Raw genomic sequence first — 26,541 nt, forward strand, 5'->3', positions numbered from 1 at the left:
CACTCCGCAAAGGATACCTTTCACCTCACACAGCCCGCACACTAGACGCAATGTTTACTCTGGCTTTTTTCGGCTTCCTGAGGTGTTTAGAAATAGCAATTACATCCAAATTTAACCCTGCCATACACCCAAAAATTTCTGATCTAACCTTACAGAATGCCGAAACCCTCGCCTTTTTTATTAAGCAAAGCAAAACAGATCAGTCAGGTAATGGGCATTTCATTTACATCTTCAATATTTTCTCTCCCACACGCCCCTTCCAAACTCTCCTAGTATGTGCGAGCATGCGTGTGTGTGCATGTGTGCGTATGCGTTCGCGGGGATGGATGTTTGGGTGCGAGTACACGTGTGTGTGTGTGTGTATAGATATGCGCGTGCTTATAAGTCTATATTCGTCTGAGTGCATGTATGTACGTTCACTTGCGTGTGCAAGCGAGTGAGTATACGTGTGTGTGTGTGTGCGTATGTGTACGCGCATGGCGGGCATATGTGTTTGCTCATATATGTATGTATGTATGTATGTATGTATGTATGTATGTATGCATGCTTCTACCTTCTGTTCAAGCTGTGCTATGCTTGCCATTTCACCCTACAGCGCCAAGCCCCGCAGGGGTCCAACCTGAGCTTCGACTCCCGCAGGAGTCACTTTAAGCCCATCCCCGGCCACCCCTCCACAGTCACACCTCCAGTAAGAGCCATCACTACCCCCTCCTTCCTCCCTACTCTTACTGGACCCCCCCTCCATGGCTCTGTCCCCCGCAGGCGTCGCCCCGAGCTTCGACTCTCGCAGGAGTCACCACTGCCACATATATATGTATGTATGTGTGTGTGTGTGTGTGTATATGTGTATATATACATGTATGTTCACGCGTATGTGTATATGTTTTACATATTTAATCTCCTTTTCTTTTTTCAGGCATCGAGACCCTCCGCCTGGCAATCATTTGCCCCTTCTTTACTTCTTTACAGCGTTGAGTGCTTCAACTACCTTTTACCCCTTCCTTTATCTCCTCCCTTACCTCCTTATTCTTTAATTCCCCACTAATTTCTTCTTCCAGCATCGAGTTTCTCCACTAACTATTTTCTTTCAACGTTGATTATTCCGCTACTTTCTTATTTCCGCTTAAGCCCTCATTCCCCAGCTCTAACTCCTGCAGGAGTGACTAAAACGAGCTTCAACTCCCGCAGGAGTTCATGTTATGACAGTAAATAATATTTTACTAGATATGTTTCAGGACACTTCTATACAGCCTAAAGTGACATTTACAGGCTTAACTAGGTTAATTAAATTAACTAGGCAAGTTAGGGTAATTAGGCAAGTTATTGTATAACGAGGTTTTGTTCTGTAGACTATCTAAAACATATATAACTTAAAGGGGCTAATAATTTTGACCTTAATATGGTTTTTACAAAATTTAAAACTGCTTTTATTCTAGCCGAAATAAAATAAATAAAAATTTCTCCAGAAGAAAAAAATATTATCAGACATATTGTGAAAAATGTATTGCTCTGTAAAACATTATTTGGGAAATATTTTAAAAAGAAAAAAAATTCAAAGGGGGCTAATAATTTTGACTTCAACTGTATATATATATTTCATCAGCCCTCCTGCTGCTGGGAGTGGCTGATCATAGCATGGTTTATCTTTGTTCTGTTTATTAGAGACTATCCAGGAAAACTCAAAGTATGGGACAATTACAGTATAATGGATTGTAGGGGTGTTTTGAATGTTCAGAGTGGGATATTTTTAGTACAGGTTATGGAAAGTGGCAAAGGTTCCTAAGCCATCGGTGAAAAGATATATTGAATCTGAAACCCAGCATCTTATAGATCCTTTGCAATTTGTATGTCCATCCTCCAGAGGGGTTGAGGATGCAATAAATATTGCACATATTGCATTCACATTTACAGAAACCCAAAACTCATACAAAAATCCTTCTCTTTCGAAACTTCTAAATGTATCATCTCCTTTTAAGGAGGAAGAAAATGGGCCAGTTCTACATTTCTTTTTTAAATTAGTGTGAAAATTAAAATCTTCTCTTACATGTACTCTTAATGTTAGGAGATGGTCATTAATTTTAGAGAGAGAAAGTACAACTAATCCCACATTAATTGAAGGGAATCAAATTCAGTCAGTTAAAAAATAGTAAATACCATCAATGTGGTGCTGGACAAGAAACATAGGTGGCATGTATTGAATGACTGTGTAAGCAAAAAGCTTTAACAGAATGTACTCAAAAATATTGTGTTTTAATGTTGAAAGTAAAATGTTGGTTGTTTTATAGGGCGTTCATTGAAAGCATTATGATATTTAGAGTGATTTGGTGGTATAGAAAGAAAGTAAGTCAGCCAGTCAGTCAGTCAGTCGTGACATGGCCAAGTATGGTGACCCATTTAACCCATCAAAGTTAACACACACAGCAATGAACACACATCCAGCGTAGCGGGCAACCGATTCCAATCACAAGTTTCACTGTCTAATGGTGATAAATGGAGATCTTCAAATTGTTACTATGATGTCAACAATATTGTTTTTTTAAGAAATAGGTTAAATCATCATTATCATTGATCTCAAAAATCATCAATTAGGATTTTTAATTTATCTTCAGTTAAGGTTAATTGATGGTCAGTAGGCTGGATATTTTATTAGATTGGTGGTATAATGTGTTTATATATATTTCTTATAACATGCCTAATGTGAATCGTCAAATGTCTATGCAAGTGTAAGCTGTAAATGTAATCTCACTATGGGGATAGATATACTTGACTTGACTATACTTGAATAAACAAGTTATTGTGATTGCAGTTGTCTGTCATGTTTTAAAAACTGGGTTTATACTCTTTAAGATTAAAGCAGAATATCAAGGGTTAGGTTTTGTTTTCACATTTTGTGCAAAAGTTTGACCTTTAAAGTTCATATTTTTGTCATTTAAAAATTATGGCATTACCATGTTTTTTGGTATTTTGAAGGATCAAGTCACCTCTTGCATGAAGACGATGAAGTCATATAAAGCTAATGTTTAGTAATGACGACTAGTGTATTTAGATGACTACAGAAGTCACATGCTATGTGCTGTGAGTGGCCAGTGTTCGGCTCTGTATTTACATGCAGACTACTATGAAGAAGATATAAACCTACTTGATAACTCTGATTATACTAATGAAAAACATTAGTTTTCATGTTAATGGACATACTGTCTTCACCTGTATGCATGCATGTTATATTTAGCATATTCTTTTTATAATTTAAATACATAATAGTAAACTAATAGTAAAATATCTAAAATATGCTATTATATTTAGCAAAGCCTTTTTCGAGGCAGCTTAAATGACTTGCAAAAGATTTGGACACCTCATTTGACTTATTTGGAGTGGTTTCTGAGACCAAAAATAGTAACAAATGAGCTAATGCTAGATTAATTAAATATTTATATACAGTCCCATATAAAAAATTTGAACAGTTGATCAGTTTGAACAGTTGGGATAGTTCTTTGTGATAACTGCAACTTTAAATAAATAAATAAATAACTCACCCTAAAAAATTCTTTGGTTGATCCTGAGTCCAGGGTTCCATATGCAATCTCTGTTTGTTTAGCTAGATCTTCAGCACTCTCTATGGGAGAGACCATCCTCTCTACAGTGAGGAAAGCAGCTAGGTTAGCTGTGTAGGACGAGATTATGATGAGGGTGAAGAACCACCAGACACCTCCCACTATTCTGCCCGATAAGGACCTGTGCAAACACAAATACCACAACTTCAGAATTTGAATTAATTCATATGTTTAACACAACTGTAAAAAACATATCAAAGCCTAAAATGAACTATAAATGACTCACTCATCACAGCAGAATTATCAAAAATAACAATATTTTGCTAAGTATTTAAAGATTGTGTGCATTTTAGTTCAGTTGCATTTACATCGAAAAAACTCTTATGTGATCAATTCTCTGTATGATGGGGTGACCTGTCCCTCAACCTCCACAAACTGATAGGTTTGAACTAAATGACCCTTTTATGAATCAGAATCAGTTTTATTGCCAAGTGTGCTTCACACACACAAGGAATTTGTTTTGGCTACAGAAGCTTCCAGTGTACATAAAGTGACAAGTGACAACACAAAAATGAACATGAAGAAAAAATAAAAAAATAAAAAAAGATAAACATTAAACAGATGCGGTTAGTCAAGAAACCTGGATGTTGAGTTGTATGTACAGATTGTTATAAATATACAGGTTATAATTTGCTGTGTACAAGTGCGAATGTAGAAGGTATTGCATTGTATATTGATATAAGGTGCTGTGTACAAGTGCGTATGATTAAGTATTGCACATATTTATTGCACAGTAGGGGAATATTTAACTGTTCATAAGGTAGAAAGCCTGAGGAAAGAAACTTTTCCTGTGTCTGGCTGTTTTTGTGCTTGGTGCTCTGAAGCGCCGACCAGACGGTAACAGTTCGAACAGGTAGTGTGCTGGGTGTGAGGGGTCCAGAGTGATTTTGCGAGCCCTTTTACTCACTCTGCACCATAACGCCAGCCGCTTCACCTCCTGTCTGTATGCAGACTCGTCACCGTTCTGGATGAGGCCGATAACAGTAGTGTCATCTGCAAACTTAATGAGTTTGATGGAGGGGTCTTTTGCAGTGCAGTCGTTGGTGTTCAGGGAGAAGAGCAGTGGAGAAAGAACACATCCCTGGGGGGCACCAGTGCTGATGGTGCGGCTGTCGGATGTGATTTTGCCCATTCTGACTAGCTGCTGTCTATCTGTCAGAAAGCTGGTGATCCATTGACAGACAGAGCTAGGAACAGAGAGCTGGGCCAGTTTGTACTCAAGCAGTGATGGGACGATGGTGTTAAAGGCAAAACTGAAGTCTACAAACAGAATCCTTGCGTAGCTCCCTGGTTTGTCCAGATGTTGTAGGGTATAATGCAGTCCCATGTTGACTGCATCATCCACAGACCGGTTTGCTCTATAGGCGAACTGCAGGGGGTCCAGCAGGGGTCCAGTGATGTCCTTCAGATATGCTAGCACCAGTCTTTCGAATGACTTCATGGCCACAAATGTTAAGGCCACAGGTCTGTAGTCATTGAGTCCTGTGATCTTTGGCTTTTTCAGGATTGGGATGATAGTGAAGCGCTTAAAGCAGGATGGAACTGTTCCAGTGATCTATTGAAGATATGTGAGAAAATAGGAGCCAGCTGGTCAGCGCAGGTTCTCAGACAGGCTGGTGAGACACCATCTGGCCCTGGTGCTTTCCTTCTCTTCTGTTTACTGAAGATCTGACGCACATTATCCTCACTGATCTGAAGTGCAGGGGGGAGAGGAAGATGGCTGGAGGTGTTGATGGCTGTGTAGGGAGATGGTCCGGGCTGTGTTGATGTGGTATTGATGGCCGTGTAGGGAGATGGTCCAGGCTGTGTTGATGTGGTGTTGATGGCTGTGTAGGGAGATGGTCCAGGCGGGTGTGAGGTGTCTGGTCAGAGGTGTCAAATCTACAGTAGAACATATTCAGCTCGTTTGCAATATGTTTATTGCTGTCGATACTGGGGGATGGTGTCTTGTAATTAGTGAAATCTTTTAAGCCTCTCCACACTGATGCAGGGTCATTAGCTGAAAACTGGTTTTGCAGCTTTTTGGCATAGTTCTTCTTAGCCACACCAATCTCCTTTGTCAATGTGTTCCTGGCCTGATTGTACAAGATCCTGTCACCACACCTGCAAGCATCCTCTTTGGCTTGACGAAGCTGTCTGAGTTTTGGTGTGAACCATGGTTTATCATTGTTAAATGACAAGTAGGTCCTGGTAGGGATGCATAACTCTTCACAGAATCTGATGTATGATGTTACAGTCTCTGTGAGCTCGTCCAGATCTGTGGCTGCAGCTTCAAAAACATTCCAGTCAGTGCATTCAAAACAGGCTTGTAAGACCTGCTCTGTGTCGTTGGTCCATCTTTTGACAGTCCTTAATACTGGCATAGTAGTTTTAAGTTTTTGCCTGTAAGTTGGTATAAGATGAACCAGGCAGTGATCGGAGAGTCCTAGAGCTGCTCTGACGACGGAGCGATATGCATCCTTTATTGTGGTGTAGCAATGGTCCAAAATGTTATTGCCTCTAGTGGGGCATGTAATGTGCTGTTTGAATTTAGGCAGCTCATGTGTGAGTTTTGCCTGATTAAAGTCCCCAAGTATGATAAAAACAGAGTCCGGGTGTTGTTTTTCTGTCTCTGTGATCAGATCAGCCAGCTGTTGCAGTGCAGTACTCACGTGTGCTTGCAGTGGAATGTAAACACAGACGAGAATGAACGAGGAAAACTCTCTTGGTGATAAAACGGCTTACAGTTAATGAAAAGCACTTCCACATCAGGACAGCACATCTTTTTTAACACAGTTACATCCGTACACCACCTTCTGTTGATGTAAAAGCATGTCCCACCACCGCGCGTTTTGCCTGTTGACTCCGTATCGCGATCTGCTCTGTACAGCTGAAAGTCCGGTAGGTTTAATGCGCTGTCCGGAATGGCTTCGTTTAGCCAGGTTTCCGTGAAACACAGGACAGCAGAGTTGTTGAAGTTCTTGTTTTTGCATGTGAACAGAAGTAGTTCGTGCATTTTGTTAGGAAGAGAGCGGAGATTCGCCAGGTGGATGCTGGGCAGCGCCGTTCTGAAGCCGCGCTTTCTTAGCCTGACGAGCGCGCCGGCTAGCTTCCCACGCTTGCGCGTCGTGTAGCGTTTCCACAATGCGGCTGCTCCGCCGAGTACAATGTTCCGCAAAACGCCACAAAAATCTAAATCCAGTTCTTGATTAGTTGGTGTGCGTCCCTGGTGTAACTGATCGTGTTTGATAAACATAAAACAGGACAGACTAACAAAAACAGTGCAAACACTGAAGAGCTCCATACCAAAGCGGCCATCCCCGGCGCCATCTTGATCGTGATAGGTCTGACCCATTCACAATCTCAATGGGTATAAGCAAAACAACAGCTGAAACATCTGATTAGAGGGTCCTGCTGAGCTTGAGTAAACAGAATGGTTTGTTTGTTGCTAGTATTAAGTTACTTGAAGACCGACGAGTTAACATCACTGCTGATGAACTGCACTATTCATTGTCTTCAATAAAGTCTTCTCCCCATAAGAACTTTGGTCAGCTTACTTAATTTCTGTATTAGAATCATCTAATACGAGCCACCTAAGCACGGTTAAGCCAAATACAGCAAAATCGAACAATTTGGCAAGCCAGCCAGGAGAGACTGAAAAAAGGAAAACTCACTGACTGAAACAAGTGAACTGAAGAATCTGGGAGAATCTACAGTTTAAGCTGAAGATAAAGAGATTTTTTTTGTAAAAGAGTCCTGGATCTACATATTGCATCTGTGGAAACAGTTTATTTTGATCAACTGGATCTCATCTCAAAGATCCTAGTTTGGTGAGTGAAACTTATCAGCTCTCTTAAAGAAGCCTTAAAAGAAAATATTTTATATGTAAACATTAAATATGCAGATCAACTGGTATATGTAGTGCAGTATTAAACAAAATACAGTGAAAGCTGACTCTTTGATATTTGCAGAAATTGTAAAAAAAAAACAGTTTAGTCCATTTATTAAAATGTCAGGCTTAGTCCTTTCTCAGGGTACTTGTAGGAATTATTTAAGAAACAATTTGGTCCTTTCTTCTAGAGATTGTAGGAGCAATGGCTTACGTCATTTCTCTTGGCGATTGTAGAAATTGTTGAAAATAATCTGGTCCATTTTCCCAGGGGACTGTAGTAGCCATAAAATAGTTTGGGACTGATGTTGCTGCAAGAATTAGGAATTATTGACTGGCTGCTAATTCACTAGTCACTGTTTTAATTTTAAAAGTAACTTAGCCTTTTGATCTAAGTCAAAAATGTTAGGGAGAGTTTAGGCTTTGTTTGTTTTTTGGATTTTGTAGGAACTGTCAAAAGTCATTTTGGTCCAATCACTAAGATAATGCAGAAGCAGAGCTTGGTAAATTACCAGCTGTGATTGTGATTTTCTGGGGGACAAATCCAAAAGAAACTTACTTAGCCTTCTCGGATAATGCTCATAAGGAATTGTTATTAGTCAGAAGCTTTCAGACAATTTTGTATTGATGTGTAATTTAGTAGCCACAATTTTAGATTTGAAACAACAGCTGGATTTGTCTGTGTATTTAAAATGGTCGTCAGTATAACAGACTGCTATGAATTTAAATTTAAACATGAACCTTTGATAGGTCTGACATCTTTTGTTCTGTTTTCACAGCTCTGCGGGCACTGTCCTGTACTTCCTATGGCTGAGTGTGCAAGACAATATGCTAATAGAGCTGCACTAGAGATCAACATCAGAAAAGCATGGAACAGAACCTTCATGTGGTACCATTGACCAGATGTTGGAAAATCTGAATGAATATTTAGACAAAAGACGGACTAAGGAAGTTTTGTAATGACATGTACAAGAAGTAGAGCATCAAGCACTCAGAGACAAGGGCATATGAAAAGACACAGCACTTATGCACAACCACCAAGACGGACGGACCATCAATGATTTTGATCAAGCAGATACTTAAGTATGGGCGTAAGTGTGAGACTGACAGATTGGAATGTGAAAACAAAGCAGAGAAAGCTAAAGCTTGAGCACTAGCTGAACAATTACAAAATTTAAAGAAGAATAAAGAAAGACAAATAAAAGGTAAATAAAAATGACAAGCTATTGTCATTGATCTCCGAACAGCTGGAATCAAGATCTTCAAGCAGCTTTGTTGACAGTGAGGCTGATATTTCCATTAACACATGTGTTCATGACTCAATGAATTCAAAGATTAGATTATCTCATGTAATTGTCAAACACAGAGGATTAATGTTGAAATTGACAATGAGGAGGACCATGAAGTGAATGGAGAGAGACGAACTTGCACAACGATGAAAGTGGTAAAGAAATATGTTTCATACAGGACATACCATCCAGCTACTCCAGAGCAAGTTGACAAATGGTCAGACGTATACAAACAACCATGGAAGGTTTGGCAGTTTCTTCAACGACTGTAGAAAATCTACAATTTGCATCCACTAGACAGTATGATGATTCTTAATATCAGTTCAGTTGGGCAACAATTGCCCGATTCATGCAGAAAACTGGAAAAAGTGTTGCGGAGTTTGAAGAATGCTTCAGACAAACATGGATGGAACATTCTGGTCTGAATACAAGTGAAGATCTTGACAAAGACACTGGAATGCCCTTGAAAACAACATGTCAATGGACTAAAACCTGAGATTTCTAAAGATATTAAAATCAGGTATGATGACTGGGACAGCATTGGAACAACATTCAACCAGATTGTTGAATGGTTAGCTAAACTGGAGCAAACACATAAATGAATTAATGTGACAGTAGTGTTTTTCAGAGTCCAGATATGGTGTGACTAGAGTTTTTAGGCTCTAGCTTCTCGCCTGAGAATGAAGACTTAAACCACCACTGAAAAACACTGTGGTGTCCTGTCAATATTAAATGGGGACAGTTTCACAATTTCTTTAATTTTTTTACTACCACAACATCACAACTACAAATAGAAATGGTCTCAGGCATTCAAGGAAATGCAAGCTTCAACATGACCTTTTACTCTGTTACTTTAAGTTATATAGCCTGTATGTAGATTGATGTATACATGATTATTTGTTTTATGATCAAATATGATCAGAGGAGGGATTGAAATCTTGTGTGCATTTATGTTCACTTGCATTCACATTGAATAAACCCTGATGTGATCAATTCTCTATGATGGGGTGACCTGTGCCTCAACCCCTATGAACTGATAGGTTTGAACTAAATGACAAATGATCCTTTTATGATAGGTGTGACCTATTCACAATCTCTATGGGTATAATCAAAACAACAACTGAAACATCTGATAAGAGGGTCCTGCTGAGATTAGTAAACATAGAATGGTTTGTTTGTTACTAGTATAAAGTACTGTCTCAAAGACAGTACTTTGGGTTAAGTTACTTGAAGACCGACGAGTTAACATCTCTGCTGAGGAACTGCACTATTTATTGTTTTCAATAAAGTCTTCTCCCCGTAAGAACTTTGGTCAGCTTACTTATTTTATGTATTAGAGTCATTTAATACATTAGCGAGCCACCCAAGGACAGTTAAGCCAAATAAAGAAAAATCTAACATTATCAATACTGGAATATTTAAAACAATATGATCTTGTATTTGGTTTGTTTTGATAATGGCTTTGCTCTCTCGCAAAACCTTTTCTCATGCGCTGCACAAGAGAGCACTACAGTAGAACGTCCTTGGCACCATCTCCTTCGATGGCAAGTGCTGAACCCCTGACATCATTTTTTATTGAAAAGTTTTTGGTTTGTGAACAAACAGACTAATAAACAAGACCAATAAGCAGGTAAATGCACCTATACAATTAATTTACAAAAGCCCTTATCGACATGTTGTCGTTTTAATCAGTAAATAAGAAGATTCTATAATAATGCATTGATTTTTACTAGTCTATTAGACTTAGTAATTATTTAGTGCTTTTTGGACTTAATAGATGCTGACATAGGCCTAGTATAATATTTAATTTTACTTGAAAATACAAGTTATTGTGTGATTTTTTTTAGAGAATATTGCATTTTGAATGTTACAATCACAAAGATTTTTATTTCAAGTCCACTACCACAAGATGTTTTTGTAGACACTTTCATTCTCCCTCTCTCGCTCACTCGCTCTCTCTCTCTCTCTCTCTCTCTCACACACACACACACACACACACACACACACACAGACACACACACACACATATATATATATATATATATATATATATATATATATATATATATATATATATATATATATATATATATATATATATAGCATTTTACAGTGATAGATAAATTGTAAATAAATCAGATTTCATTCCTATTCCTTGAATAAATGTTAAAAAATGCAATTATTCTGACACTACACACAACTGGGTAATTTAGTTCCTCATTTCACAACAAAACCTTTGAAACCCTTGAAAAAAAAAAACAGTATTCAGCAGTAAAACAAATATTGAGTTTTGAGCTCCAAAATCTTTATGTTGTGTTTGTGATGCTGAGAAATGACGAATAAATGAAACATCGTTCTTAACCAGCCTAGCTTAGATAGTATGGAGCAACACATGTTCAGATGACTTTATATTTACTAATATTTCACTTGTTGAATATCTCTGAAACAACAGTGTTGATAATTATTTTATTATAGACCAGTTATTGACATCAAAAATACATTGTAAAATTACTTTTAATTGTATATAATTATACAAACTTATAAAAAAAAATGTATTAAAACTAACAGTAAACAGTTAAAATAATCAAGTAATTTTATTTTGAAAGTTAAGCAAGTCATTTATATATTCATCCATACCTACATACACTACACAACGCAGTCAAAAAAGACTGATCAATTGTAAATAACTAAATTTTTCATTATTTTACACCAAAATAATAAATATGACTAAATACAATTAATGTAACCACTAAAATTACAATAAACAATTAAATTCCTCACTCCACAACAAAACCTTTAAAACCAATTGAAAAAAAAACTTTCAATAGAAATAAAATGATTGATTCTTGAGCATCAGAATCTTTGCAGTTCTTGGCAAATTGGAAATAAAACAGGCATTGCTCATATCCAACAGGGGACCAGGGCTCATACTAACTAATTCACTTTTCTTTGTCTACTCTAAGCTCACATTTCTTCACACAAGGTCCAATTTCTGTAAACCACATATTTTATTTAATAAAACAATAAAAGCTGCTGCTTTATTAAGCTTTTTAAATGTATATAGTACTTGTCCTACAGTATTTAGCACTAGAGTGAAATTATAATGGAAATAACTCAGATATTATTTTGCTTCACTTTAATCTTAGATGTCCTAAATGAGTAAAGTTATATTTTAAGACTTTAGAGGAGTTTAGAAGTTTAAAAGACTCTAGACTAAAAGTATAGAAGTGTTAAATCTCCCCCAGAGTCTCTCAGGGCCATCAGCCATTCACAGACAATAGAGAAGTGTGTGTGAATGACGTGTGTGAAACGGCCCGCAGTACCTCCCCCAGCCTACAGAGACGCTGCTGAGAATGACTTTACACACACACACACACACACACTTAGGTCCCCTCATGGTCAAAATTAAAAAAACATTACCAAAGGTCTTTTCACTTGATTTTAGCATGTTTTAAGGCATGACCAAGAGGGGACCTGAAATAAGGTCCCCTCTTGGCTCCAGGTCCCCTCTTGGTGGGTGTGTAACTACGACATGGTCCCCTCTTAGATAGGTGCGCAAGTGCACACACACACACACACACACACACACACACACACACACACACACACACACACACACACACACACACACACACACATTCAATTCACCTATACTGCATATCTTCCAGCCAGGGGAGGGTGGGTCTTTTTGAGTGTCCAACTCTTACTTAGGGCATGGTGGGCCTCTCTGGAATGCACAAGTCCAGGGATGGTGGGTCTTTTTTTGAGCATCAAACTCACACTTGCAATGGCAGTTCAGGCCCCCATTCCTGGCTTGGATCTCTCTGCGCCTGGAGGTATACACTTTGACCTTGAATTTCTTTGACGTGCCATCTGGGATATGGAAACAGAGCATAAAAGGTGGTTTTGGTCACCTAATCTCAACTGTCAAAGTCGGCGGACTCTCTCTCAAGAGAGGTCAGGGGGAAGCACATTGCTCTCGAAATGCGCAATGCCTCAAATGTGAGGAGATTGTCCCAGAGCTAACCCTAAAATTGAATGCTTGAGTGGTAACACTACGAGCGGTTGGTACACCAGAGCCAGCTCGGAACTTGAACGCGACAAGGTGGTAGAACTAGGAGCGATCAGAGCAAACCCCAAACTTGAATGCTGCAAGTGGCAAGCCCTTTGGGGCACCAACGGCAACTACAAAAAACACCCCCATGAGCCCTTGGCAGCCATAACGAAGCGCAGAAAGAGTGACTGACTGAAGACCCAGGGGAGGCCCTCACCCCAGTTCCCTGCTAACATGGTGGCTTTTATGGGGCGAGCTTGGTTCTTTCAAGGGGGAAACCCTCTGCACAAACCCCCTGCCTCATGCTTTGAGAGAACCCAGATCGCCCATCTATCTCAACCTCACCCGCCACACCTGCCGCCCCTGGGTTTTATCCCTGCTCGCTCTTGGTCCGCCGCCTTTGCCAGGGGGTGGGCTAGTAAAATCTGGCAGGGTGAAACGAAAGGGATGTATGTCTGGCCGACCTCATCCCAGCTAATTCCTTCAGCGACGCTCACGCCTCGCACTGATGCGCTGCTGCTGCATGCAGTATGAAAGCTCTAATCTGTTAACATGGACGCCGAAAAAACATGCTCTGCTCTAGCACTGCTGACGCTTGCGGTGTGAAACAGGCTTAAGACAAACAGAGCGTTCGCTGCTGCCCAGTTGTCTCTCAACAAGGTAGAATACAGCTGGTTCCAGAGGTTCTTGTACCTGCGGGCTGGTCACCCTGGTGGGAGGCAGGTCACCTATTTTTTTACCTCCAAAACCAGTCCCTTCAAGAAGCTGAATATTTTCAAGTCAAGGCAGACTCTTTGAGATGGCCTTGAAGGAGGAGGAGAAGGCAGTGACGGGCAAAGAAAGCCACCCAAGGAAGGGGTACATAAGAAGAAATAATTACAATTTTCAGAAACAATAAAGCTCATATGGGGTTTCAGACATTTATTGCTGTGCAGTGTCTTTATTTGGGTGGGCTGGTAATTATTCCTGTCTCTGTGTGTTAAAAGTGGCATGCGGGATGCCCGAGTCCATGTTCAGCCTTGGTTAAAAGCCTATCGAGACAAATCATTGCTGTTGCAGCAAAAGTAGATGCTGACCTGGATGAGACTCTGCAGGTCAGTGCCTGTTTTGAATGGCCATCTGGCCCGTGGTCCAATGCCGAGTGAGTACTGCAACAGTACTGCAACAGTACTAACCACTGAGCCATAGTTTTACCCTATTGCTCATTTTGAACCTCTCAGTCGGTTGCTGAACCACAACACATTAATCTGTCAGCTCTGCCTTGACTCCTTATTCCCTTAGCTATTCTTGGGACCAATGTCTCAACAGTTTTCAGTCCCTCTAGCCCCATGTTGGTCAGTCTTCATTCTACCTTCACCATTGATTCCCAAGCCTTTGTCGAAGATTATTCCCTTCACCGCTCTGGCTATCTTGAGCTTTCCCTGTGACTTTACATCAGTCACCTGGGTATCCACCTGTTATTATCTCTAAGTAAGATATCTCGATTTCTCTTTGGTTCCTTGGCATCATACTAAAACTCTGTTGGCTCCTCATTCCCTCTGGCTTTGCCATGCTTAGGTGCTATCTTCACTAGCACATAAATACTGCTCCTCCCCTCAAGTTAAAAAAGGCTAAAGTGAATAAAACCACACCATGGGATAATAATCATACTTGCGCTCTCAAAACAGCAACTCCTAACTTTGAGGTCTCTAGTGAAAATAACCAATGATTTACTCTTAGCTGCTAAATGAAGCTGCATCTCACTATTAGTTTTACTTGACCTCAGTTCTTCATGAGACACTAAAGTTCATGATATCCTCATAGATCATTTTATTTTTACTGTTATCTAGGGACAGGCTTTACAATGGTTTAGGTCACAGGTTTCAAATCCAGTTCCTGGAGGGTTGAAGCTCTGCACAGTTTAGTTCACAGGTAAAGGTAAGTGTGTTGAAGCAGGAATGGACTAAACTAAACTATGCAGGGCTGTGGTCCACCAGGAACTGAATTTGACACCCCTGGTTTAAGTCATACTTAACTGACCATTACCAGTTTACAAACATAAATGGTCAACTTTCAAATCTCAGGCCACTGAAATATGGAGTGCTTCAAGGATCAGTTTTAGGCTCATTTGTATTCACAATATACATGCTGCCCCTGGGAGACATTATTAGAAGGCATGAGATTAAATTTCAATGCTATGCAGTTGCTGGTTCAAGCCCCAGCTGGGTCAGTTGGCATTTCTGTGAGCAGTTTGCATGTTCTCCTTGTGTTTGCGTGGGTTTCCTCCAGGTGCTCCGGTTTCCCCCACAGTCCTAAGACATGCGGCAATAAGCTAAATTGGCCGTAGAGTATGTGTGTGAATGCAAGAGTGTATTGGGTGTTTCCCCAGTGCTGGGCTGTGGCTGGAAGGGCATCCACAGTGTAATAACATACTCTGGATAAGTTGGCAGTTCATTTTGCTGTGGCAACTGCTGATTAATAAACGGACTAAGCCAAAAAGAAAACCAAAAAGAAAATGAATTAATTAATTAATTAATCAAGCTTCTGTCCTCCTTGTGCTTTAACGCTACAAGCCCCAAATTTGGCCAAAAGCAATGCTCTGCATTACAGTTTGTTGCTGTATCCTTTCCAACTGGTCTAACTTTTGGTTTTTAAAAAAATGACTCGGAAAAGATGGAAAGATCCCAATGGCTTAACATGGGACCAAACCTTGACGCATCATAACTCAGAATAAGAAATTCTTATAAACACATGATCTTCCACAACTGAAGAGGCTGTCAAGCTGTGTAAAACTACATTTTAAACTGAAGTATAAGTTATACCCCTGGAGTGCAAGAGCACACCAAACTTGCCCACTGACTGACAATGGTGAAGAAACTCACATTCAAAAAACCATAGAGACTTGGGGGATCTGCTCATTTGACTCATGCAACCAATCAGTTTCATTCTGATTCTGACATGCCACGCCCATAGACTGCCAATATAAAAGCCCCAGATTGATATCTTTATGCAGTAGTGTCGTAGAGACATCAGAGTTGATTTATTTAATTTATTTTGACAAGAAACATGATGTATCATTACTCTAACATGTCAATCATGTCCATAGCAACAAAACACACCTAACCTAGCAACAATTTAACAACAGCAATATCTCTATATCAGAATATTGTAGGAACCTTTGTATTGGCTCACTTTACTCATTCTAGCAAAATGGGACTTCCTGTGTACTACACATTCTAACAGTGATTAGTCAAATGCTAAAAACAATTAGCTAAATACTAATAACATTTAGCTAAGTGCAATAACAGACGCTAGATATGCTAATTATTAGGATTTGATCAAACATGTAAATGAGGCTTGCCATTTAACAACCCAGTTTATGTTACCAACTGGCTAGCAACCACTTAACAACCAATGTGCTCACAGCCAACTGCCATCCCCAATTCAAGTCACGTTCGCTTTCTCAGGCCAACATCAGAGTTCATCAACAAACTTTAGCTTCTAGTTCTTTGCTTACTGTTTTCACCTCAGGATGTCCATCCTGAGGCCTCTAGATTGTGGAGTTCCACTTGATCAGATCCAAGACCCATAAAGAGATAATGCCTTAATTCATAGATTTTGACTGTAATGCAATGTAATGCTACAAGTTAACCTAAATAGAATTTAAGGGGGATAGAAAAAAATAGAAAATAGAAAAAAGGGGGACTGACTGTTGCTGTCTGTGTGTGTCACTTGCTTGGCTTGCTTGGTGCTGTGTGTGTGTGTGTGTTTATACAGACAGGGTGTTAAAGGCTATCTGGACTTTGTATAGCTGTGTGGTTTTCCCCACCCCCCACCCATTAGCAGGAATGTACCTTTTAACCAAACCTTAAAACAAACCATACCATAATGTAACACGTGGGTGACAGAGACAACGTTAGGATCCAAGTGCAGGTTTATTCGTTAGTCAGGCAATCAAGGGTCAACACAGGTGCAAACAGATGAATAAAGGCAAATCCAGAATCGTAGTCACTATAACAGGCGAGAGGTCGGAAGGCAGTGAACATGAACAAACAGACAAACTTGGCAAGGGTCAAAACACGGAGAAACAAGACTAAAGAAAACGCGTTGAATTGTCACTTTACAGGTAAACAAGACTCGGCCAGGAAGTGAGTGTGTGTGCTGCTAAAGTAGTGTGTGTGATTAGTCCAGAAGCAGCATCAGCTGTGGGAGTCCAATCAGTGGAGACTTGGAGCAGGTGTTTTGCTGTGACCTGATGGATCACACAGCTTTGGCAGCTCTGTGAAGTCCTGCGGCCTTGGCAGCCATTCGTGGAACTCAGACTGCGGCTCTGACCTTTCGTGGGACTCAGGTAGCGGTTCGGGCCTTTCATGGCACTCAGGTGACTGCTCTGGCCATTCGTGGGACTCAAGGGGATCTGGCGCCCACCATTCGGGAAGCTCATGCAGCGGCAGCCATTCAGGAAGCTCAGGCGGCGGCGGCGGCCATTCAGGAAGCTCAGGCGGCGGCGGCGGCGGCCATTCAGGAAGCTCAGGCGGCAGCGGTGGCGGCCATTCAGGAAGCTCAGGCGGCGGCGGTGGCGGCCATTCAGGAAGCTCAGGCGGCCATTCAGAAAGCTCAGGCGGCGGTGGCGGCCATTCAGGAAACTCAGGCAGCCATTCAGGAAGCTCAGGCGGCGGCCATTCAGAAAGCTCAGGCGGCAGTGGCGGCCATTCAGGAAACTCAGGCGGCCATTCAGGAAGCTCAGGAGGCGGCTATTCAGGAAGCTCAGGCGTCGGCCATTCAGGAAGCTCAGGCGGCGGCGGCCATTCAGGAAGCTCAGGCGGCGGCCATTCAGGAAGCTCAGGAGGCGGCGGCGGCCATTCAGGAAGCTCAGGAGGCAGCGGCGGCCATTCAGGAAGCTCAGGAGGCGGCGGTGGCCATTCGGAAAGCTCAGGAGGCGGCGGTAGCCATTCAGGAAGCTCAGGAGGCGGCTGCGGCCATTCAGGAAGCTCAGGAGGCGGCTGCGGCCATTCAGGAAGCTCAGGAGGCGGCGGCGGCCATTCAGGAAGCTCAGGCAGCAGCGGCAGCAGCTCTGTCAGCACTGACGGCAGTGGCTTTGGCAGTACTGGCGGCAGTGGCTCTGGCGGCAGCTCTGGCAGTACTGTCGGCAGTGTCTCTGGCAGCTCTGGCATCAATGGCAGCGGTTCTGGCAGTACTGGCGGCTGCAGTGGCTCTGGCGGTGACTGAGGATCTGGCAGCTCTGGAGGATCTGGCAGCTCTGGAGGTGGTGGTGGCAGCTCTGGCAGTAACAGCTCTGGTGGTGGCAGCAGCTCTGGCAACTCAGGTGGCGGTGGCCATTCTGGTGGCTCAGGTGATGGTGTTTCAGGAACTGGAACAGGAACTATGGCAGGAACAGACTTGGAACAAGAAACCATCTTCTGAGCAAGTGACAGACTGGCGCTTACCATATTGTGAGCTGGAGAACTGAAAGCGGCCATCTTGTGAGCTGGAGGACTGGAGGCAGCCATCTTGTGAGCTGGAGACATGAGTATGAGTGATGCAAGCATATTGGTACTAATGTGTTGGGCAGCACGGCCCGTCGCCAGCGGGTCTTGCTCTCTATTGCCCCCCCCCAAAAAAAGATTTAGGGGTCTCTTCCACCTCGCCTACAGTGAAGGGGGAACCAATGGCTTGTAAAGCCACATCCAGGGCTTGTTGGAAAGATCCCCGAGGACCATAACGGATGAGGGTGGATTTTAGTGGTTCATTTAGTCCACGATAAAAGAAATCTATGAGTATACAGTCCAGGAGGTTGGTGTCATTGGCTATCTCCAGAAAAGAATTAATATGGTCCTCGAGGGAATTCGTACCTTGCCTTAATCTGACTAGACGTCCTGCTGAATCCATGTTAGGCCGAGTCTTCTGTAACACGTGGGTGACAGAGACAACGTTAGGATCCAAGTGCAGGTTTATTCGTTAGTCAGGCAATCAAGGTCAACACAGGTGCAAACAGATGAATAAAGGCAAATTCAGAATCGTAGTCACTATAACAGGCGAGAGGTCGGAAGGCAGGCAGTGAACATGGACAAACAGACAAACTTGGCAAGGGTCAAAACACGGCGAAACAAGACTAAAGAAAACGCGTTGAATTGTCACTTTACAGGTAAACAAGACTCGGCCAGGAAGTGAGTGTGTGTGCTGCTAAAGTAGTGTGTGTGATTAGACCAGAAGCAGCATCAGCTGTGGGAGTCCAATCAGTGGAGACTTGGAGCAGGTGTGTGTGTGGCATGACTGAATTTGTAGTTCATAAGATGTAGTCCATGTGAATGTGAGTGTTTACCAGCGACCTCTGGTGGTTAGATCGCTGGTAATCATGACACATAATACCTTTCCTGGTTTTAAGCACCTGTCTAGTCTTTAAACATATTTCATAACAACAAAAGTGGTTGTCAAAACAAAAAAGACATTAAGTACATTGTACATAAACTAAAATTTTAATTTACATTAACAATAGTTAATGACACATAGCCAGCATTTTATTTATAATGTTTCCACAACATGGCTTTGCATGGTTGCATTTTTAACAATCACTTTGTCACTGGCTTAGAAAAACCGGGCTCCTTAGATGAGGTATAAAGCCATTTCCTCAAACCAAAATTGATTTAAAAACAGAAAATATGAGAATCAATTAATCAACCAGTTGACTGATCAAGTAAATGTGTTTGTATTGAATGCATAAATTACAGCAGCAGTGCAGAATTTAAGAGACTCTCCAAAATGATGTATAACAGTTAGCTGCACTATGAAGTCATTATTAATCAACTTCCAACTGTTAAATGGAAAAACAATACTGCTCCAACAAAGATGCCTACTGTGCTGCAGACTTCTCAACAATAAATGAGAAAAAAATTCATGAATTTAAAAATAGAGAAGTTCACAATTGGAGCTGTAATGCTATGTATCTATCAGCAACAACCTTTAGAAAAACCTACCCAGTAACATATTATTTTTGTTTAAAAAAAAAAAAAAAATCTTCACTGATATTTCCAGTGTTTTGAAATTGGAAGAAAGCCACTACACATCTAAATGACTGACTTATTTTGACATCTTTATACAAGTAAATCACACTATAGTTAGACGTTTACCGAAATAAAATAATTACATGAAATGAGTTCATTTCACAAAAAAATTAATATTCAATCTAGTTAATAGAAAAGAAATGGCTCAAAAACATTTGATCACATTACTCTTTGACAGAGTTGCAACACATTTCCCTGCATCCTCAACATCAGATTGTATAATGAAAATTAAAGGGCCATGAAGCCCCCCTGTTTCAGCAGGGTTTTTTCACACCTTTACTTTGGAAAAAGTCAGGAAAGTGGGCGTGTCCAGCTCTGTTTAGGGGGAGTGTCGGATGAGGGGAAGAGGGAAGGTCTGTAAAAATGTGCATAAAAATGGATGTGTCGGTTTGGGCACGCGCTGATTTTCACAGAGGCAAAACAAACACACAGATGCAGGGAAGAAAGACAGTGACTGTGTTTACATGCACATCAGTAATCGAATTATTTGACAAATTATTAAATGGTGGACTTTAACTGCAGTTTGGCTCTTTCATTCATTTAATTCATGACAAACGAGATATTTGATTCAAGGAACTGCTCCAAGCGTGTATTTTTCATGCAATGTTTGTTACCGCACGGTGAATGAGAGAAAAAACCCTCCGCATTTCTCGATAACTTAGATGCACTCGGTAGGTAGCTTCAGAACGGTAAACTTTATTAACTTAGAAATCATTTGACTAAGGTACGTCTTTGAACACTGAAAGAGTACTGCTGACGATACAAACTAACTTTGCCTCTGAATAAACAAACAAAGACCACTGATCGCTTACCAAATCTGTAGAGACAGGACAATCAACACCAACTGGAGCCGCGTCTATGTTAAAAGGAGACGAGCAGCAAATCTGGATTTCACCATTTCCAGATGAGAAAAGCCGGGGTAAAAAATGTACCTTAAGACACGTATTTCTGTCACACGTCGCGAGCACTGTGATCCACAGGTGAGTCCAACTGCGCTCTCATAGAGGGAAAATGAAAACAAAACCTTCACTGCAGCAAATTATAAAAGCAACACTGCTCGCTTGTTTTGGCAACACTGTGGCGTTTCTCTGCCGTCTGAACACTGTAACAGGTATAAACAGTCTTCGAAGCTATCATGCATATTAATGAAGTTGCACCGCATACACAATAGAGCACGCTGATTGGTTTGAACCAAGTCTTACTCATGAATGAATGCAGCACACTCAGAGACATCATTAGGTACTCCCAGGTACAGTTGTCCAGTCTACATGCTGGAATAAACGTTAAGATCTTTTCACTTTTTAGTGAAATATATGTTTCCTAATCGTGTTTTTAGCAGTGTGGGACACGTATATGACTGTCAACAGCTCAAAAAATGTGTTTTGGTGTTTCGTGACCCTTTAATGTTGAAACAATGACTCACAATGAAACATTTTCACACTTAAATCTGATTAAGGCTACATCTAAGCAACAAATCAAAGCTGAGTACTAAGGCCTGAAGTATTAAAGTGACAAAGAAATAAGGCACCAACCTTGGTGAGATATCACAGCCCTGCTGCATGAAGGCCCCAAGAGAGAACCATAGGCTGTTAAAAATCCCAAAGTCATTAGGCGGGTCTGGAGGGGTCTGGGGGTCTTTGACTTCATCAGTCTCATCCAGTTGCCACTCATAGGGGCTGAAGCGGCTCACTAGGAAAAGCACCACACTGACGCCGATGTAGGCAAAAACAATACACATCCAAATCTCATATGCCAGAGGGTCCAGGAAAGAGAATACACCAGGTTTGGACTTCTGAGGCTTCTTGATCATAATGGAGATGCCCAAACTCATAAAGGGCTTAGAAAAGTCAATTACTTCTTCTCGCACAAGAGTGATTGTTAATGGTGCAACAGCTATATCGGCTCTCTGGAATTGGGGACATGAATATAACATGTTAGTGCAGAACATGAACACGCAACATAATACAATTATTTTCCTGATACACATGCAAACATACATACAGTTGAAGTCAAAATTATTATTATAAATTATTATAATTTTTTTTTTCAAATATTTCCCAATTTATGTTTAACAGAGCAAGGGATTTTTCACAGTATTTCCTACATTATTATTTTTTTTACTTCTGGGGAAAGTCTTATTTGTTATTTTTCGGCTAGAATAAAAACGGTTATTTTTTAAACCATTTTAAGGTCAATATTATTAGCCCGCTTAGGATTTTTTCTCTGTTGTCTACAGAACAAAGCACCGTTATACAATGGCTTGCTTAATTACCTTAACTTGCCCAAATAATCTAATTAAGCCTTTAAATTGCACTTTAAAAGTAATACCAGTTCCTTGAAATTTTTTTTATTAAAGTATTATGTACTTCATCTAAATCATCTTTCCGGTAAACAGAAATTGGGGAAAAAATATACAAGGGAGGGCTGATATATATATAGCCCCTCTGTTTGTTTTTTTTAAGTTACATTTAAAGGCTTAACGAGGTTAATTAACTTAACTAGGCAGGTTAGGGTAATTAGGCAAGTATTTGTATAATGATGGTTTGTTCTGTAGACTATTGAAAAAATATATAGCTGACGGGCTAATAATATTGATCGTAAAATGGTTTTTAAAAAAAATTAAAAACTGCTTTTATTCTAGCCGAAATAAAACAAATAAGACTTTCTCTAGAAGAAGAAATATTATCAGACATACTGTTAAAATGTCCATGCTCTGTTAAACATCATTTATGAAACATTTTAAAAAAAGAAAAAATTAAAAGGGCGGTTAATAATTCTGACTTCAAACATTTGACCTTTAACCTAACTTTGAAATAGCAATGTATTTTACAAATGTGCACTGGTAAATCTAAATAATGAAATTTTTTGACCTGCTTGTGATGACAAGTTATTAAAATAATTATACTATCATTACATGATTATATTATAAATCGGGGTTGGGAAAGTTCTTTTGAAAGAGTCCAAGCTTTTTTAAGCTACACTATGATCTATTAAAAAAAGGTTTAGCATTGACAACTGTATATTGACCGTTAGAAAATTATTTGCAATAATATTTGAAAGTCTACCAAAATCAAATACTCATATTTGTCAACAGATCAACAGGCTATTTGACCTGAAAGAGAGCCCCTTCTCTTCTCAGACGTTCCACCACCATGTTTTTTTTCTTTTTCATTTTAAGCATAATTTTCAATGTTAGCACATCAAAACAATTGATCTCTCAGGCTGATAGTAAGGAAATTGAACAGATGAGGTAGCCTAATGCTCATGTATTTTGTGTACAGTCTTCTGTCTTTAATGTCAGCTTGGGGAATTAAAATTGAAAAGTGATTTCACTGGATGTTTCTCCATTTATAACAGGAGGTGCTGTGACAAATGCAAAATGGTGGGCTTCCTGGGTGCACTATGAAAAGTACTTTTTAGATCCAGCAACATTGAAATAAATCAAAGCAGTGCATGCTGGGAGAGAGCATTTTCCAGTCCACTTAAAAGCCCATTTAACAGCAATTTCTCTCTCAATATAATTTATGCATTTATGATAATAATTAAAGAGACAACTGAAAAAGGCAATTTTGTCTTTTAATATGAGAGTTCATTATATCTATTACTTACCCCATAGACAAGTTCACCCACCATCCCATTCCAAGTCTTGGTTTCAGGGTCACGGGCACCGTATTTTCCATCCATGACTATGGACAGTCTGTACTTAATCCCAACATGTTTGGCAATCTCAGAAGCTAAATCAACACAGTAGCCTTCATACTTTTCATTGCCTTCCAGATGCATGTGGTTTTTCTTGTACATCACATATGGTGCTTCCTGTTAATCAAACAAATACTCATTTATTACAATCTTGAATTTTGCTCTCATTGTTTGGTGTCACAGGCACCAGAGCTCACGGATAACTTATCAGTCACAACCATGCAGGCACACAAGCATTCCATGACTGTGCATTCATACCCATTCTCTCCAAAACATAATCCACCAAACTGGAACACATTCAATTGGAACAACAGAAGCACCAGATGGGAGACTGTGAGACTTTGATCCACATGTGGCCATTGTCAGACAGCAGCGCAGATTTGTGCTAATTGTCCAAAACCTTCTAAGTGGCCGAGAGCGCTTAACGCTCTGCAACTTTAGAAAACACATGCATAGAAAAAAAAAACACCAGCAAATTAAGAAAATATATTCATCGATTTGACAACACATGGGCTGCCAATCCTCACAATGTAAACACAAATAAAAAATGAACTGCAAATCCTCACAACATATGCAAATATCACAGACAACAATAAAACTATTTAAAAAAGTATAGACACAGCTTTGATTTGCTTGTTGTGCAGTAACTATTGGTCAGTTGTAGGTGATCTGAAGTCTTTTGATACCCTGGTTTTTTGACACCCTTAACACCCTGGTTAAATGATTCCTTTGTCTTTAGCATATTAGCCTAAAAAGCTTGCAATTAACTGTGAATTGTTATTAGATAACTAAATTAACTGCCTAAATGAATATCCTTAACTAAATATAAGTTCAAGGTTAATAAAAATAAATTCACAATGCTTTATTGTTAAAACAAGGTCAAAATAAATTGCAGATGAGAATAATAATTAAAAAATATAGTGGTCCTTTTTAGTAGGCTACTGATGGAAAAGACAACATAATACAAATAAAATACACTAAATTCAGTCAACATGTTTTTTTTTTTCAGATCAAAATGTGCGCTTGCTGTGAGGATTAGCAGATCGTTTTTTTTTGTGTGTGTGTGTGTGTGTGTGTGTGTGTGTGCGCGCGTGTGTGTGTGTGTGTGTGTGTGTGTGTGTGTGTGTGTGTGTGTGTGTGTGACACATGCTGTCAAACCAATGAAAATGTTATAATTTGCAGTTGTTGCTTTTTTAAGCTCTCTCGGCCACCACATCTAAGGCCTTTTTTACCACCTGGTATTAACATGCATATCAGGTGATCCAGTCACAAGTGGTTAACTGGTGATTTTTCTTTTGTCCAATTAATTTAGTATTAATTGCTCTTGATCTTGAGATATCAAGAAATCACATAAACGTTGCCATGTTAACCTATGTGTCTTGGTCAGTAAATGACATTACAATCTCAAAAAAGCAGATTAAGTTTTAGCATATTTATTATTGTTCACAACTACCTCAATCTCTAATTGCTATTGTACTTTTTGAAGTCACTGACTCTACAAGAAACTCATGACCTTGAATGGCTGGTTAGCCGCAAAAAAAAAGTGTTCATGTTCAAAAATAAAAATAAATATATTTAAATATCAGTTATTCAAATTTTTCAAAAATATAATTAATATAAAGAAGCTGTTATTTATTAAACTGTCAGACACTAACAAAATAAATTCTCATCAATAGTGCTGAGAGAGAGAGATTCGAAGGTTTTAGGCCTGTTTTTTTTGTTCAGCTAAATTAAAAATTTGAGAAAAAATAAACACATTTCCAGAATGTTTCAAAGAATAGCCAGAATTCTGGATGACTGGGCATAACATTGAAAGCATTGGTGCTATCCACTTTTGAGAGCAATGCTCTGTGAACTGCCTTGCAAATGAGGGTGATGGCTTGGTCAATGGATGCATATTTCATGGAGAAGTGAAAATGGGTTTTATACATGTGTCAGTTTCTGTAATATGTAATATGTAATATTTTTTGTTTAGCCACTAGAGGCCTCACTGAGCTCACTCTGACATTTTTTGATTCCAGTAATTAATGCTACTGTTTTCACATGTGTCTTGATTAGCATGTATTTCTTTGTGACTTTACTTTGCTTGGTTAGTGTTGAATCTAGTCAGTTGTTGCCGTAAGTTTGCTCTAATTATAACAGTGTTTCTCAACCATGTTCCTGGAGAACCACCAGCTCTACACATTTTGTATATTTCCTTACTTTTGTACGCTTTTATGGCCGTTTCCACTGTCAAAAGGCGTGCCGAACCAAACTGTACCACTTTTTCGGCACCCTTTCGAAAGGGTACCAAACATGAGAAAGTGTACCAAAAGGCAGAACTAGATGCGCAGCTGAACACTATTGGTTTACAGAAATACGTCATTCGCTTATGCAACAAGCCAGAATGAAAACAAAAAACCCGCCATGTTTAAAATACACAGCGAGAGATTATAGCGGAATTATAAGTACATATAATAACGAGTCATGGTCGATCTGGGCTCAAACAAACCTTTTTGTCGCCTTGATGAACAGCCACAAAGGCATGGAGTAGAGCAGAATCTACCTTGTGCCTTGTAGTTTTTTACGAGGCAGTCTGAAGTGCGAGCGATTTTGCTTTCTTCCTTGCATTCGCTGCGCGTCTATATCTGAAATAACAAACTTCTTCAGCTGATGATAATAACGTGCGCTTGATTATCGACGTGCTTTTGAAACCCAATTCTGTCAGACACTGACAAACGCGAGAGTGAAGTGCAGAGAAAAAGCAAAGGAGAAGCCGGAAAAAAGGAGCACATTATTTTTCAGCAAACATGAACAAAATGCCATGTTTAACTATTATCTTCACCTTTTGGACTAATATGAACTGGGAATGATGGAATTACTGTCTAACAGAGTGTACATGTACTGCTGAAGATTACAGACACAGAGGAGAGGTTTTCACTGACTGTAGGCTATATCTTGTGTTGTTTTTGAACCTAAATACGGGCGAAATGTCTGCTGT

General features: G+C 39.9%; 1 protein-coding gene across 3 annotated transcripts in view; it reads right to left on the minus strand.

Moving 5' to 3' along the window:
- Window positions 1-26,541, minus strand: part of gria3b (glutamate receptor, ionotropic, AMPA 3b) — a 438,221-nt gene that overhangs the window by 69,689 nt on the left and 341,991 nt on the right. For all 3 annotated transcript variants that reach the window (XM_056472279.1, XM_056472278.1, XM_056472280.1), the window contains exons 10-12: window positions 23,472-23,678; window positions 21,395-21,768; window positions 3,534-3,732 (exon numbers count right to left, since the gene is read on the minus strand). In XM_056472279.1, the coding sequence (XP_056328254.1) occupies window positions 3,534-3,732; window positions 21,395-21,768; window positions 23,472-23,678 (780 nt within the window). The remainder of the gene's footprint in view (window positions 1-3,533; window positions 3,733-21,394; window positions 21,769-23,471; window positions 23,679-26,541) is intronic.

This window comes from Danio aesculapii, chromosome 14, assembly GCF_903798145.1.
Source record: "Danio aesculapii chromosome 14, fDanAes4.1, whole genome shotgun sequence".
NCBI lineage: Eukaryota > Metazoa > Chordata > Actinopteri > Cypriniformes > Danionidae > Danio > Danio aesculapii.